Raw genomic sequence first — 17,843 nt, forward strand, 5'->3', positions numbered from 1 at the left:
AAAAAAAAAAAAAAAAAAGCTCATGGCGCAGAGATAAAAGACAGGAAAAAATATACCGGATGTTGACAGTAGTTACTTCTGAGTGGTGGGATTTTGGGTCATTTTTAGTTTCTTCCTTGTCCTTTATAAACATTAATTACAACAAATACTTATTCAATATTGTGTGTCAAACACAATTATATCGAGTGTTGGACTTAGAGAACAAAAGCTGATTCCATCCCTGCCCAGTTGAATCCTCCAGTAGGTCAATTTTTATATTTTCCTTAATATATGTGAACCATTTCTATAATCAAATAAATATAGGAAATATTGACCAAAATGAATTTTTTTAAATGGTACCCTTTATTTTTTTTTTTAAACTTTTGGCTGTTTGCCCTATAAGTACAGTTAGGAGACAGTTTCATCATTCAGTTATCCTAAATATCACCCAGGAAATCTCTACAACAGGCTTGTAGAGATTTGGATTCTCAGACGCCAAATGAATTGAAGCCTAAATGTTGGAAATAAGAAGTAGTAGCCATTTTCCTGTGGTGTGTTTCCAGAATACACCATTCCAAAGGACCTAAACTATAAGCAAGAACCGTGAAAGGGTTGGGGGTACATTCATATGGAACCGCCCCTCCTTTGCTGCTAGTTAAGGTTCGTGGCTCATGTAGGAGGCAGATCAAAGTGAATGATGGTGGAGCTTAAAAACTGGCTTGTGTTCATGGCCTGAATAATGAGGACCTGGAAAAGTACACATCTTCTATTGAGGGCTGAGATGGAAACATCTGGAAATAAACTTGAAACTTGATGATGAAAAAAATTCTTTTCCAAAAGGACTCTTATTTCTTTTGTGTGGATATTTCTTAGCTACTGAAAGATGATAGAATTATTATGGAATTAGGGTTTATATTTGATCCTGGATAGGAAATTAGAAAAAATGGGGCTGGTATCACTAGCATTTCTTTGCGTGAATCATTATTAAAGCCAGCCTGTTACCTATTTTTATGAATATGTAATTCCCAAAGTTTTGCAGGGATGTGTGATTCTATAGGAAGTGTCAGAAAAGTTTCAGTATGGCCATGTGTGATATAATATGTGAGAGAAAAATCTTCACTAATTGTGAAAGTGGCACACTGACTATTAGTACAGAAGAAAAGAGCTAGAAGTTACGAGCTGTTTTGTAAAGATCTGATGTAAAATTCTGACTTTTTAGCCAGACTTCCCTAAAGTTCTACTCTTAAGAAATTATAGAGCTCAATGGAAAATAAAGATCAAGTGGAGGTTGAGAAGATGCAGAAAAGCCAATGAGTTTAATTAACTGTCTAGAACAACTGAATCAAGTTAAACAAAAATTAGGGTTCACGAATCAAAATGGAAAGAGCCTGAAAGGACAGAAAGTAGAGTCTTTAGAATCTTGTGTAAGTTGCACATGGCAAAAACAATGAGAGGCCATTCCATGAAGATTGAAAGAGATTTTGGAGACACGTAAAGGAAATACTATCCAACAAATAGTAAAATTACGGAATTTGTTAGCTCCAGTGGTAGAGCATACAAGGATGATGACCGAAAGGATATTCCTGGCTTCTTAGTGAGTAAAGACAATAGGGTGGAGAGAACTGTGGCAACATACACCTATTCATAGTGGTGATTACTGGGTCCTTGTCCTGGGAAAGAGGGTGCGGAGAGGGGAATTGAGACGTGAAGGCAAGGTGGGAGAAGAAGGAAAACTGTGTGTGCATGCTTGGGTGGATGTGTTTGGAGATGAGTGTGATGCCCGAGGATGGCTACCAAGATAATGGTGGTGGTCTCAGGATAATGGAGTTTCAGGTGATCTTTCCCTTTTTATATTTCTAATGTGCTATTTGAATTTTGTTTTGTTTTGTTTTGTTTTGTTTTGTGACGGAGTCTCACTCTGTGGCCAGGCTGGAGTTCAGTGGCACATCTAGGCTCACTACAATCTCTGCCTCTGAGGTTCAAGTGATTCTCCTGCCTCAGCCTCCCAAGTAGCTGGGACAACAGGCGTGGGCTACCATGCCCAGCTAATTTTTGTATTTTTAGTTGAGACAGGGTTTCACCGTGTTGGCCAGGATGGTCTCGATCTCTTGACCTCATGATCTGCCCGCCTCTGCCTCCCAAAGTGCTGGGATTACAGGTGTGAGCCACCGTGCCTGACCCTATTTGAATTTTTTTTTCCCATTTATTTATTTTATTGCATTTTAGGTTTGGGGGTACATGTGAAGAACATGCAAGATTGTTGCATAGGAACACACGTGGCAGTGTGATTTGCTGCCTTCCTCCCCATCACCTACATCTGGCATCTCTCCCCTTGCTATCTCTCACCAGCTCCCCACCCCCCACCGTCCCTCCCCTATTTCCCCCCAACTGACCCCAGTGTGTAGTGCTCCCCTCCCTGTGTCCATGTGCCTATATTGTTTATAAATCAGAAAAAAAAATACTGTTTTCATAAAAAATGAAAGGAAAATATAAGGTGGTAATGAAGTTATTAGAATTTTCCAGGATTTGTAATGTACTTGTGAATTACGTAGATAAAAGGTTAGTTGAAGTATTTTGCTCAGCTCCTTAGGGGAGACAGACCCATGCATTACTTCTCTTATGTCCACACTAGAATAGTTTTCCCAGTGGTCTTTGGGTTGACCTCGAGGTAGCTGTATGGGTTGTTTAGTTCTTAGCTCAAAAATATACTATTGGATAAGATCACTCATTGGATGCGCTGTTTTGGTGCTCAGCTTGGCCTCTTGCTCCTATACTTTCCCTCCCTGTAGAGTTTTCTCTCTTAAAATCCAAGTCAGAGCTTGTCTTAAAAGCAATACATCCAATGGTTTCCCATCTCATTTGTAATAAAACCTGAAGCCTCACAGTGACCTGTGAGGCCCTACCTGGCTCCCTCCTCCATGTAGAGCCCCTTGCTGTACCTCAGACCCACCTGCATGCCCCTGGTTTGCTCTTCCTAAACCCCTGCATGGCTTCTTCCTCCGGGCTTTCTCAGGTCTCTGTTCAAATGTTACCCTATTCAAAAGCTCATTTCTAACTTTGCTTTTTAGGATATTCCTCACTCCTTTCCTTCCTCTGTCACTGTCCCCTTGCATCCAGTTGCAGTTTTCTTAGCACTTATGACATATATCTGACATATATTTATTTGTATGTTTTATAGTGATTATCTTCTTCTACTAAAATGCAATCTCTAAATGTAATCACTAAGAGGCAATTACCTTTCTCATCATTGCCATGGAGTACTGCCTTGGGTAGTAACTGACACATAGCAGGCACTCAATAAATATGTGTTGAATGAGTGAATTCCTTGCCTCATATTTCCGTTTTGTGTTCTGACATTTTTGCCTTGCAGAGAAGTTGTCACATTCAACCATTTCCTGGAAGCGGCAGCTGAGAAGGAGGTTCAAGGGAAAGCCCGGCTCCAGGACTTTATTGAGAATCTGTTACAGCGGGTAGAGCTGGCAGAGAAGCAACTGGAGTACTATCAGAGCCAGCAGGCCTCCGGCTTCCGCCGTGACCTCGGCGGACACGTGGTGAGTCATCCCGGGCCGGCCACCAAGTGTGAGGTCCCTCTGGGTGGTGAGAATGGACTGAGGACAGAGAAAAGGGAGCAGAGTGACTTGCAGGGACACTAGACACCATTTGAGAGCACTGCCTGGGCCGTGCCTATCTTGTGGAAATGTCACCGCGGAGTCCAGGACACCTGGAAATAAAGTAAAGGCTGCATGTGCCATTTCCAGTCCGTCTTTGCCCTCCCACTCCACACCATGCTGAGTTGGTAAAAACCTATATATTTTTAAATTTGTAAAATAGCAGAGTTTGAAGTATCCAAAGAAATCGTTCATTTCAGTTTTGATGTTCAAGTAGCTCAGAAGTTACTGTCGTGCTTTGGAGCTCTTCAAGAGAATCTTAGGAAATTCAGTAAAGTAAGATCAAACCACATTTACATTTTTTCCTTAATAAGGGAGGCAAACACTGTTCAGCATTCTCTATAGGTTAAAATTCTTTACGTAGATTTTCAAAAAGACTGAAAGATTCCCAAGTGATAGTTCTGGGGTCGATTCCTGCATACAGTTTTGCATATACTTTCAGGATTTTAGGAAACACCTAGAGCCCGGTTGAGATCCCCGGATGTGAATAAAGATTCAGGTTCTCATAAGTGGCTTGATCAGGATTCCCTTGGTCTCTTTGGAGGGCAGAGGGAGGTACAAATAACTGTACCCTAGGTGGGGAGGCAGGTCATCATATTTGCCTTCTCTACAGTTTCCTTGGTGGTATAAACAACAAAGCCAAAGAAAGATTTTGGATACCCCAAAGTGGTTTATTTATAACATTTTCATTACTTATTGAACTTTATTTATGCTTACTTCCATCCTAGAAGATATTACAATGATTTTTTTTTTTACTGCTTCCATCCCTGCAGCAAATGGTCTCTAGTATAAGGAAAAGAAAAATAAGAAACATTTATGCTGGTCAAAAGATTAGAAGGGTTGCTATTGGTTGATTTAAAAGTTTACTTAGGGCTTTCTGGAAGCCAGCGTGAAAAGCCAACATGATTAAATAATAGAACTATTTGTCCAGAAGAAGGAATGAAGTGAAAGGCAGGCAGATAAAAGAAAGAAGAAGGGAGAGGAAGGGAGGAAGGACAGAAAGAAATGAAGGAGGTCCTGCATGGTGCTTGCTGTAATCATGTACACTTGGCCTTAGCGCAGCTCAGTGATAGAAGCCCCAGAACTTTCAGAACAAGAAAAAAGACTGGAAGGAAGTTTGCTACATCTGTGAGGTTTTAGGCACTATATTCAAAGCAGGCTCATCCATGAAACATATGTATTATTTTCTGGGTGGGTGTCTGTGGTCTTCTACATGAAATACTTCTAAGGGGGAAGTCACACCCCACCTTGATTTCTCTCTGTCTCCTCCTTGGGAAACCATGAGAGTGTCTAGCCCTGACTAGCTGTGGCTGGAGGGACTATCTGAGCCTCTTTCTGCTGTCTTCTTTCATCCTGTGCTCTCAAAAGGGTTGGGGCATGAGGTTATGGTACCAAGATGTGAGGTGAAAAAGCCTGAAAATGCCTGGCTTCCAGTTTGTTCTTAAGCTGCTTCTGACTGGGCAAGTTAGTGGGTCTTCCTCGGCCTATAATTATTCTGTAAAATGGAGGGGTTGGATTCAGTGCTTTCTAAGTTGTTTTGGCCTCTTAACTTATCTGAGCATTACCTCACTCTGATGGCTAGGAATTCTAAAATTAAAATGTAACATTGACGTTTTCATATTTAGAATTGTAAGTCATCCAGAGCTAACTCCTATGAAATTCTCCTATACTCAGCCAAGAGGAATCTCAGAGAAAACAATGGAAGGCAAGCAGGAAGAAAGGAAGCCCATTCATTCTCCTTTAATATTGTTTTTGCTCACCTCTTTTGCTTAGTTTATTATTTTGGCATGAAAGTTGAACATTTTTAAAGAGATGTAGCCAGTCATTATTTCACATCGTGCCAAATAATGTAATCAAAAGTTGGGTAGCATTTTGGATCTTCTAATCAGATATGTACATGCAAGATTATATCCAGTCATGTTGCTTTACAATGTGACACATTCTGAGAAATGTGTGGTTGGGCAATTTTGTCATTGTGTGAACATCATAGACCTTATTTACACAAACCTACATGGTATAGCCTGCTACATGCCTAGGCTATATGGTATGGCCTATCACTCCCTGGCAATAAACCTGTACAGCATGTTACTGTACTGAGTACTGTAGGTGATTGGAACACAATGACAAGTATTTATGTATCTAAACATAGAGAAGGTGCAGTAAAAATAGGACATAAAAGGTAAGAAATGGTATAGCTGTATAGGGCATTTACCATGAATGGAGCTTGCAGGATTGGAATTTGCTCTGGGTGAGTCAGCGAGTGTCTGGTACATGAACGTGAGGGCCTAGGACATTACTGTACACTACTGTAGACTTTATGAACGCTGCACACTTAGACTACACTAAATTTGTGTAAAACTTTTCTTTCAACAATAAATTAACCTTAGCTTACTATAACTTTTTTATCTTACAGACTTTTAAATTATTTTTTAACTTTTTGACTCTTTAGTAATAACAGCTTAAAACACAAGCATTATGTAGAATTTTTTTTTAACTTTTAATTTTTGATTTCCATTGGTTTTGGGGGAACAGGTGGTGTTTGGTTATATGAATAAGTTCTTTAGTGATGATTTCTGAGGTTTTGGTGCACCCATCACCCAAGCAGTGTACACTGTACCCAATTTGTAGTCTTTTATCCTTCACGCCCCTCCCACCCTTTCCTCCTCCACTCGCTGAGACCTCAAAGTCCATTGTATCGTTCTTATGCCTTTGCATTCTCATCGCTTAGCTCCCACTTACAAATGAGAACATACGATGTTTGGTTTTCCATTCCTGAGTTGCTTTACCTAGAATAATGGTCTCCAATTCCATTCAGGTTGCTGAGAATGCCATTATTTATTTCCTTTTTATGGCTGAGTGGTATTCCACGGTATATATAAACCACAATTTCTTTATCCACTCGTTGATTAATGGGCTTGGACATTTGGGCTGGTTCAGTATTTTTGCAATTTCAAATTGTGCTGCTGTAAACATGTGTGAAATTATCTTTTTTGTATAATGACTTCTTTTCTTCTGGGTAGATACCCAGTAGTGGGATTGCTGGATCAAATGGTAGTTTTATTTTTAGTTCTTTAAGAAATCTCCACACTGTTTTCCATAGTGCTTGTACTAGTTTACAATTCCACCAGCCATATGAAAGTGTTCTCATTTTGCCACATCCCTGCCAACTTATATTTTAAAAAATTTATTTAATTATGGCCATTCTTGCAGGATTAAGGTGGTATCACATTGTGGTTTTGATTTGCATTTCCCTGATCATTAGTGGTGTTGAGCATTTTTTCATATGTTTGTTGGCCATTTGTATGTTTCCTTTTGGGAATTGTCGATTCATGCCCTTAGTCTGCTTCTGATGGGATTGTTTTATTCTTGCTAGTTTGTTTGAGTTCCTTGTAGATTATGGATATTAGTCCTTTGTTGGATGTATAGATTGCAAAGGTTTTCTCCCACTCCGTGGGTTGTCTGCATACTCTGCTGATTGCTTCTTTTGCTGTGCGGAAGATTTATTAGTTTAATTAAGTCCCATCTATTTCTCTTTGTTTTTGTTGCATTTGCTCTGTGGTTCTTAGTCATAAAATCTTTGCCTAGGCCAGTGTCTACAAGGGTTTTTCCAATTTTATCTTCTAGAATTTTTATGGTTTCAGGTCTTAGATTTAAGACCTTGATCCATCTTGAGTTAATTTTTGTATAGGGTGAGAGATGATTATCCAGTTTCATTCGTCTTCATATGGTTTGCCAATTATGCCAGCACCATTTGTTAAAAAGGGTGGCCTTTCCCCACTTTATGTTTCCATTTGCCTTGTCAAAGATCAGTTAGCTGTAAGTATTTGGCTTTATTTCTGGGTTATCTATTCTGTTCCATTGGTCTATGTGCCTATTTTTATACCAGAGAAGTACAACAATATTTTTCTTATGTCCTTTATTCAAATAAGCTTTTTTTTCCTGTTTTTATAATTTAAAATTTTTCCACTTTTAAGCTTTTTTTGTTAAAATCTAAGACACAAATACACACATAGCCAGGATTATCAATATCTCTGTTCACACCTTGTCCCACTGGAAGGTCCTCAGAGGCTATAACATGTATTGAGCTCTCATCTCCTATGGTCACAATGCCTTCTTTTGGAATACTTTCTGAAGGACCTGCCTGAGGCTGTTTTCCAGATAACATTTTATTTTTATAGAACAGGAACACTCTAAAATAAAAAGATAAAAAGTATAGTGTAGTAAGTACACAAACCAGTAGCATAGTCATTTATTGTCATTATCAAGTATTATTCTCTGTACGTAATTGTATGTGCTATACTTCTATGTGACTGACAACACAGTAGTTTCATTTATACCAGCATCACCACAAATGTGTGATTCATTGTGCTACGACCTTATAACAGCTATGGTGTCACTCGGTGATAGGAATTTTTCAGCTTTATTATAATCTTATGGTACCACTCTCGTATATGCAGTCTGTCATTGACCGAAACATTGTTTTATAGTACATGACTGTGCATATGTATGCACCACACACAAATGTACATGTATATGCATGCATATACACACATAAATACATGCACAAAAATGTATACATACATATATGCATATACAAATGGTGGGAAATTAATAAATATTTATGTTTGTACCTTCTGTATTCCAAATATGATATGATCTGCCTTCACAGACTTGCTCTACTGAAGGAAAAATTGACTAATTCAAATAAAATAAAGTGCAGTTAGAATATAGCAAGAAATTTAGAGATGAGAGCTCTAATTTAGAGATGTGTGAGCGGGGCATGATCAGGCTGTGGTGAGGGAACTGTTTGAGGGTTAAAGGGAGGATACGTTGTCCTAGGAAGACCAAGAATGAGGTATGTGATTTCTGAAAGCATTAGGCAGATGTGGCTTCCCCTTGTTTCCATGTTTAGTGCTCTAAACTCTGCTTTGGACAATAGCCGCATTATGAGACAGTCTGCAGACACTGTAGGCCATTTTTTCTTATAATAGTCCGTTTCATTGTCATACAGGTTGAGTATACCTTATCTGAAGTACTTGGGACCAGAAATGTTTCAGATTTCACATTTTTTAAGATTTTGGAATACTTGCATTCGGCTTACTGGTTCAGCATTCCTAATCCAAAATCAGAAATTTGAAATGCTCCAATGTGAGTATTTCCTTGGAGGGTCATGTTGGCCCTCAAAAAGTTTCAGATTTTGGAGCTTTTGGATTTTGGATGTTTGGATTAGGGATATTCAACCTGTGGTAGTTAGCACTATGTGAAATTATATTCATTTGCTTATTCAGTAATCGTGTCCCCCTCCTCACTGGGAGCAGTTTCCTTAGTACCAATAAGTTCTGTACCCCGAAAATATTTGTTAAATGAATTACTGCTAGTCCTGACTTGGCAACTTGCAGGACATAAATGCAACACTTAAAATAAGATTAACCAAGCTGTTCTACGACCTTCCATTTGATCAGTTGTGTGAGTGATTTTGACAGATGGGATAGTAGGTCACTTTGTGTCTAATTCGACAGCATTTTTCAGAGCATAAAGGTAAAATATCTGCATAAGCATATTATATTTTTAGAAATCAGCCAGGTGAACAAGAACATAAATGCTCAAGGGAATTGAGGGAAAAAGATACAGATGCCAAAACATTATTTCAGCAAAGGCACTAAGTGTGAGGGGAAGAAAATTTTTCCATAGCACAGAAGATTCTTAATGCTATAAGTCACCTTAGAAAGAAGCAACTTACATATTAATCTAGGAATTTCACTGCTCTCTAGAGGAGGTAATGAGAAAAAGAGGGAAGAGAAGCCAGGGAGGGAATCGACACTGTTTTTGCAGTACAGCCTTAGCGGAGAGAGTGAGAGCCGGGCTGGGGACGGTATTCCTCATTTTCTGAAGGAGGGAGCTCAGGTGTGCAAGCAAGAAGGGGAGAGTGGGGAGTAGAGTTAAAATCTTCTGCCTATTCTGCAGTGCACTGGGATGAGAAGCTGTCCTTGTAGGGCTGAGGCTTCAGAAGCCTGGGTTTCTGGGCTCTCTATACCTTTACTAAGCTGGGTCAAAGATATTATTCAAAATTTTCATTGTTAAAAGCATCTGACTTATGCTTTGTCTCTACAGCCACAGATATCCTGAGAGGCCAGATTTGGTACTGGAAGATATTAAAGACATGACTTCTTATTTTATAGGTGAATGTATATTACAAGCTAAGCATCCCTAATCCAAAAATCTGACATTCCTTATTATTTTTTTTTTTTTTGAGGTGGAGTTTTGCTCTTGTTGCCCAGGTTGGAGTGCAATGGCACGATCTTGGCTCACTGCAACCTCCACCTCCCGGGTTCCAGTGATTCTCCTGCCTCAGCCTCCCAAGGAGCTGGGATTACAGGTACCTGCCACCATGCCTGGCTCATTTTTTGGTATTTTTAGTAGTGATGGAGTTTTGCCATATTGGCCAGGCTGATCTCAAACTCCTGACCTCAGGTGATCTGCCCACTTCAGCCTCCCTAAGTGCTGGGATTACAGGTGTGAGACACCACACCTGGCCAAATCTGACATTCTAAATGCTCCAAAATCCAAAACTTTTTGAGTGTTCCAGGGTCATGCTCAAAGGAAATGCTCATTGGAGCATTTTGGTTTTCATATATCTGGATTAGGGTTGTTGAACTGGCAAACATTCTGAAATTCTAAATCTGAAGCACTTCTGGTCCTAAGCGTTTTGGATAAGAGTTAGACAAACCTATAGTTAGGTTGGTTTTGGTACAAAGCTATTTATATTTTTCCAACCTGGGAACGTGATCAAAGGCTGTCCTGATCCTCATCTGAATATCCTCCTCTCCCTAATTAAAAGGAAGACGGAAGCATTGGACTAGGAGAAAATGGAAGTAGGTAGATGAACTAAGTGGGAAGGTTTCCTATCTGAGGCCAAAGGGGCCAGGAGGAACAGTGGCCTTTTGTGTTCACAGGGACAGCAGAGGAAACTCTGTGGTGGCTGTGATGATAAGCCTAGGCCTCCACCCTAAACCTCATCATTTACAGGATCTTTGGAGAAATTCCAGTCCAGCCATTGATTCCACTTAATTTATTGTGTACATACTTCTTTGCTCTTTATTTATATACACAAACATCCTTTTTAAAGAAGACAGTACAGAGTGAAGGCTTGCTAAGGCTTGGAGTCTGCTAACTTGGATCTGAAAGCCTGCCCTAACACTGGTAAAGCACTGAGGCTTCAAATCAGTTACTTAACTCTGCTACCTTCGTTTCCATATCTGTAAAATTGGAATGATGATGCTTACCTCCGAGGGTGGCTGTGAGCGTTAATCCTGCCTGTTATATGGTCAGTATTTGACCTGGTATGTGACATCTAGACATGCACAATTTGTAGTACCCTTATATATGTGAGCTTCATGACCCATCTTTACTCATCTTTATCACGCATTTCCCTCTCAATAAGACACAGTAAAGTCCTTTCATTTCTTGAGGTCCCAGCCGGGTCCATTAGTGACATTCATTGTCACTAAGGTTGTAGTTCTAAAAACATTTTTGAAGTCAGAGATCACTCTGAACCTGTGATATCACTGTTGGCCTTTTTCTTAGGGACAGAAGCATACACACATACGTATTCATTTTCTCTCTCTCTCTCTCTCTCTCTCAGCTTTGCATGAAATTCCAAAGGGTAGTATGTATACATACGTATGCAACAAATCATTAAACTGCCACTTACATATATACAAACAATAAAGTGAACCCATTTTGTTTTGTCCTAATAATGAAAAAAAAAATGAGGAAAGATTTAAAGGAAGAAAAACTGTTTATTTTTACAGTTTAGACATTGACTAAAGTTCACTGAAGGAGCCCAGCTGAGAAATACTTATTGGTGATGGTGGGGTAGAGAGCAAGAAAGTTGATGCCAGTGCCTTCAGGGTCCTCAGAAGCTATCAGCCTGGCGTTTGCCGGAGCCATCTGTCCCACCTTCTTTGTATGTTGCATAATCTTTGGGACATCATGTGAGGATGGTGCCTTTTTCTGTTACAAATTCACTAATCTCAAGCCAAACACAGCCTACATGAGCAGGGTCAGAATATTGCTGAGTTCTGATTGTGTCAAAAGACAGAACACAAGAATCCCATCTTGCCTCCTCATGACATAAGCCTCATTTTGTTTCTTTTTTTTTTTTTTTCTTAAGGAACCTCTTTTATTGCTTGCTCCAGACAGAATATGGGCAGTGATCCTGTTAGCCTGAGCTTGGGTTTCAGATTATTTTAGTAAAGCAGGGACACATGTCTTGTCCACACTGGCCCAAATACCAAGGTGGCCTTTTCTCCACATTTTAGTTGTGGTTTCTCTTCTGTCGGTCTGCCTGCTAATGTGATAACACTTATTCTAGTGAAAGCTACATGAGGAAGATCAGGATCAGGAGGATGAACATATACTGCATCTGCCTATAAACTGGATGGTGACATCTCTATCACAAAATGATAATTATCAATTTATTCTGCAGATGAGAATATTTCAAGCCCAACCACAAAAGTACATGCAGATGTTTTATTGAATGCATTATTAGGAGTGGGAAGTTATCTGGATGATAGACGGACTCAGGGAGAGTTGTGGGGTTGTTCTTCATGTTCTCTCATTTTAGAAATGATGTATTATAGGCAAGAAGCCTTTATGTCAGTGTTCCCCTTAGTTGATACATTGTGATAATCTGGCTATAGCTATAGATTAGCTGCAAATACAGCTTGAATCAAGTCAAGAAATCATGGCAGATCATTCCAGGTTTTTGAATTTTATATATTTATTTTATTTTTCTGTATGTATGTTTGTATTTTATTTCAGTAGTTTTTGGGGAACAGGTGGTGTTTGATTACATGAATAAATTCTGTAGTGGTGATTTCTGAGATTTTGGTCCATCCATCATGCGAGCAGTGTACACTATACCAATATGCAGTCTTTTATCCCTTACCCCACTCCTTGAAGAACTAAAAATAGAACTGCTGTTTGATCTAGCAGTCCCACTACTGGGTATCTACCCAGAGGAAAAGAAGTAAATTATACGAGAAAGACTCATGCACACACATGTTTATAGCAGCACAGTTTTCAACTGCAAAAATATGGAACCAGCCTAAATGCCCATCAACCAATGAGTGGATAAAGAAAATGTGGTATACATACACCATGGAATACTACTCAGCCATAACATGGAATGAAATAATGGTCTTTACAGCAACTTGGATGGAGCTGGAGGACATTCTTCTAAGTGAAGTAACTCAGGAATGGAAAACCAAGTTCTCACTTAGAAGTGTGAGCTGAACTATGAGGATGCAAAGGCATTCCAGTATTTGAAAACCTATTTCTTCTAATGTTGCTCTATCAGGGGCTCTTTTGAGTGTTTGAGATTTTTGAGATCTGCTGACATAGACTTCTTGGCAGTCTCAGAAGAAATGCCCACAGAGGCTCCTGGAGTAAGCAAGCAAAGGCTGAGCATGAGACATTCTTGTTCACCGATGCAATGGATGGTGCTGCAGCTCACGCCCTCAGTAACAGTCACTGACTCCCTGAATGGGAATGCAGTTTTTATAGAAAATACAAGAAATATTTTAAAAACCAAACCCGGCCTTCAAATGCAGTAACATTTTTTCTTATTTGTTTTCCTTTAGCTTACAGACATCTCCTCAAATAGGAAACCCAAATGCCTGTATGTATGTCTTTTTATACTTGGACCATTTGATAATGTTTGTATTGTATGTTTTCCTATTGCATTTTATGTGAGATCATGTCTATTTTATATGATATCTGTACTACAAATGGATTTGAAAGGCTTAAGCGAAAACTGACCTGCATGTGTGCCTAACTTTGTGAAAAGTTGATGTGACTTTTCAGTATGTTACTAGTCTATTGGTATATGCCAGTATGATGGTACTGGAGGAGTATTTTTAGAGTATTATATAGTGTAATTTTTTCTTATTGAGGTTTAGGGTGTTCATAACAACTCTATAGTAGTATCAATGTCATTCATGTATTACATTGTTTATGTAAATTCATACTGGGAGTCATATGCTTTACAACATCTATGCAGTGAATTTGTCTGAGTCCTCTAGTCATCACTTAAAGAGTCAAGAGACATGGGTTCTGGTCCTGTCTTCTCCATAGACCAACTATTTGTATTATTCTGGGTAGTCATTGACGTTTTCTGGGCCTCAGTCTTATCACTGTAAATAGGACTAGTAATATCTCCCTGGGAATGTAGTACCATGTGATCATTTCATGGGAGCCACAGGAATTTTTGGAAGAAAAATACCCATATATATGATTTGTCTTTGGGGCAGCATTATCACCACTGTGGCATATAGGAGAGATTGTGCCATGAGTAGTTATTCTTTTAAGATTTTAAAGAAATCTTTCTTTCTGCTCACTTCTTCTCCACTCCCCCCAACCATCTGTAGAAGCCGAGGGCACCCGCATTCCGTGTGTAACCACCCTGATCTCAAGGCCCATTTTCATCCAAAGGGAAGGAACTACCTGAAAAAGGCCAAGGATGACAGAGCCAGCATGCAGCCTGCCAAGGCCATTCACGAACAGGCTGAGTCCTCAAGAGACCTCTGCAGACCTCCAAAGAAAGGGGAGCTCCTGGGGTTTGGCCGCAAAGGCAACATCAGGCCCAAAATGGCTAAAAAAAAGGCAACAGCCATTGTGAACATCATCTAAAAGGGTGGGTGTTGCTGGACCAATTATCGCTGGGCTTTGGGAAATGTTCTTCCAGGGGCCAGCAGTAATGTCTTTCTGGAAACATTCCATAGTAAGACACATTGGAAGAGCCAAGGGCATAACACAGGCAAGCACCTCAATTAACCAGAGCTTAGCAAATGGGAATCTTAGTGAACCAGAATTGTAAGATGACACCCTTTTAGAAGCTTGCAAATTACAGACATAATAAAAACATTAAATCAGTCTTAAAGCCCTAACCTCTAAAGTAACTGATCCAGTCTCCAGCAGTCTTGGCCTCTGGGCGTCTATGCAGTGGCCATTAATTTTCAGGCCCAAGGCCACATGGTATGTCAGGCCTAGGGGGAAAAGTCATCTGTGCCCACTGCTCTCCAAAGTGTGAGGCAAGGAATGGGAGTGTAAAGTTCTGTTCATAGCAGTAAAATGAAGATAGTTGTGTTTGAGTATAACCTTCCCCTCAGTTAATTTGAAAGCCTCCAAAATAAGGATTCCCATTCCCTGAGTATTCTGGTTAATCAAGATTTCAATTTCTGGGTTGCTCCAGGGACTCATTCAGTCAGACTTCAGTTCTCATTTCGACAGAGTGTCTTTCTGTTTGTTTGATTGAGGTTTTTTGGTGGCCTAGATGCATGTTTATTCAGATTTTGGTACCTCTGCCGTCTTCTTTGGCTGAGTATTCTGCACCTGCAGACCACGCTGCCAGCCTCTATCTTAATAGCTGCTTCTGTGGATATGGCTGGGGAGCCCAGTAAAAACCTCTTTTGATCTGCTCCCAGTGTGGGCTCGGTGTCTAGGTGGTTGGAATGACAGTGGACTGCATGCTCGGTGCATCGTGACCACCCTGGAAGCACTGCAGGTGTCGCCAAGCCCTTTCCTAAGATCTGCTTCCCAGACAGTGTCAGTGGCCCTCTCTCTGTCTATTGTGGGCATGACTTTCTCTTCGCTGGCTTAACTTTTCCACTGAGTGGTTCACTTGGCCTCCTGCTGCTTCTGTGCCCTGTTAAGGCTTCAGGTATCTTTCAACCAAGTATCTGAAATGTTCACTGTATGTTGCATTCTAAAGTAATTTCTGAAATAAACAATGCATGTAGGAGCCAGAATCTGACACTGTCTTCCCCTCCTTCCCTCCCAAAAATGGCTTTTTTTTTTTTTCCCACAAAGAGCTATCTGTTAAAAGTTTCCTGCTGTATGATTTTCTTCAAGAATGAATTTCCATGTTATTTTTTCCTTAAATTTAGCAATATCATCAGGTTTCATGCAGAGTTTACAAGTGCTGACAGTCTTCTGAAAACAGGAATAATTTTGTCCACAAATATATACATATATACATATATATAAAACACATACAAAATATGTATGTTAAGTATATTAATAATTTATTTTTAAATACCCATGGAGAAAGTGTGTGTTTGTGGTGGGTGGTTTTTAAACTAGATATGTTTGTTCATGTAAACTGAATTATCTTATTTAAAAAAAAACTGTTACCTAATTAACATTGGCAGAATTATGATTGTTATTGCAATAAGCATCAAATTAGCAGTGCATTAAAAATAGGTAATAAAGCAGTTACTTAAAATGCCAGTAACTTATTATACAAACATTTTGAACCTACTATAGTGAAAATGTTCATTTTTGAATCTTCACTTTGACTTTTGGCTTATGGGGGTGGATCATTCATGTGATATATAGGCAGCTATCAAGTGGTGAAAAACATTGCTATGAATATCACTGTTTAGGCTCATATTGTAAAAATGGTAATGTTATAATTATTATTAATTTGGAGAATTAACTTCTTCTTCTAAAGTTATTTATTATTGATGCTTATACCATGATTGCACTTTAGCCTTTTGCATACTAAAAACATGACTTGTTAGTTCAATTGCATGATCTTTGTTCCGTAATGTGTGTGCAATGACAACTTGTTTCTGTTTTATTTAAAGTAACTGACATTTTGGATTTTCATCTAACATACCTAGAGGGCATGGCAACTCTCTTTGACAGTGGTACCCCATGATCTTCAGAAAGTACCATAATGTCATCCTACTCTATATTTCACAAGACAAATTATTTTGAGATTTGTTTATTATATTAAAATTTTTTTTAAGTTTCCACTAAATTTTGACCGCCATATAAAAAAATGTGTTATGTGTGTTGTGCTTCCTTAGAGACATAAATTTAGTGTCAAAACATGGGAGATGGCCTACTCTGAAGCATATTCCACTTAACACACCATGGCCTGAGCTATGTGCCATGACCCGTTTGTGTCTTATTTTTAAATATTTTCTTTGTCCTCATGGGCAGTTGACCTTAGAGGTAAGGCAGTTGCTTTTTTGAAGAAATCACCAAAGTTTCTGGGAAACTATGTTCAAGGTTAAACTGGAGAATAGATTTAATTTTATTTGTTTTGTAGGGAAGAAATCTTCCTTTGAACTGTTTTTCTTGCTTTTTCCCTTTTTCTCAAACTAGGTTACAGATTGTTATCTGCAAGGCTCAAGTTGCTTAGACAGTTTTCCAGTATTCTGCAGGGCCAGTCAGTTGTACAGAAGTTGGAAAATTCTGTTCCCAGAATTAAAGAAGTTTTTAGATTATGAAATATTATGATAATAAAGCTATATTTCTGACTAATGTGTTGATATGTTTTGTCTAGTTGGAGTGATTTTGGGGAGCCAAGTATGTTGGTCCACTAACAGGAAACAAAATGGTCCTTCATGAATAAGCTGTTCATCCTACATATAAATCACCAGGATCTTGTGTACCTATAGGTTTTCTTGAAAACTTAGCTAGATCATTTTTGTTCATCATAATGCCTATATCTTAAGTTATTTTTATGTATGTTCACACTGAGACAGCTTCATTAAAAGCCCATTTGGCACTTTTCCCCATCCTCCTCCACAACCATGAGTAATTTTCCTACACTGTATTTTTAAACTTGTCAGCTCTTAGCAATTCACAAACAGATTTCACAGTATATATCTCAGCCTATATATGCTATACATCCAAGACATGCAACGCCCGGAGAGTGATCAGGATAAATAACAGAGAGAAGTATATGACTGGTGGAATTACTCAGCCATTGTTCTTTTAAGAACCATGCAATCAGGAAAATTTAGGGGACTCCATTTGTTTAGGAGCTGTGAGAATTATTCGGGAGATGACCTTAGTCTGCCCTTTTAGTTGACCCTTAAACAATGCAAGGGTTAAGGACACCGACTCCTACATAATTCACAATCCATGAGTAACTTTTGACTGTTCAAAAACTTAACTGCTAATAGCCTACTGTTGACCAGAAGCCATACTGATAACATAGTTAACACATATTTTGTATGTTAAATGTATTATCTACCGTATCCTTACAATCAAACTAGAGAAAAGAAAATGTTAGAAAGTTATAAGGAAGGGAAGATACAGTTATATTTATTAAGTGGAAGTGGATCATCATCAAGGTCTTCACCTCATTGTCTTCACATTGGATGGGCTGAAGAGGAA

General features: G+C 39.0%; 1 protein-coding gene across 2 annotated transcripts in view; it reads left to right on the forward strand.

The window, feature by feature from the left end:
* ZNF365 (zinc finger protein 365) overlaps positions 1-16,982 on the forward strand; it is a 29,176-nt gene extending 12,194 nt beyond the window's left edge. The window contains exons 3-5 of one of the 2 annotated variants that reach the window (XM_032252584.1): positions 3,350-3,558; positions 13,292-13,329; positions 14,078-14,221. In XM_032252584.1, coding sequence (XP_032108475.1) covers positions 3,350-3,558; positions 13,292-13,314 — 232 coding nt within the window. In that variant the 3' untranslated portion in view covers positions 13,315-13,329; positions 14,078-14,221. Of the gene's footprint in view, positions 1-3,349; positions 3,559-13,291; positions 13,330-14,077 lie in introns of both variants that reach the window. The other variant, XM_032252582.1, reaches the window with a different exon arrangement.
* The last annotated feature ends 861 nt before the right edge of the window (positions 16,983-17,843 follow it).

Source organism: Sapajus apella, unplaced genomic scaffold, assembly GCF_009761245.1.
Source record: "Sapajus apella isolate SASKATOON/1434 unplaced genomic scaffold, GSC_monkey_1.0 scaffold78, whole genome shotgun sequence".
NCBI classification, from domain to species: Eukaryota; Metazoa; Chordata; class Mammalia; order Primates; family Cebidae; genus Sapajus; species Sapajus apella.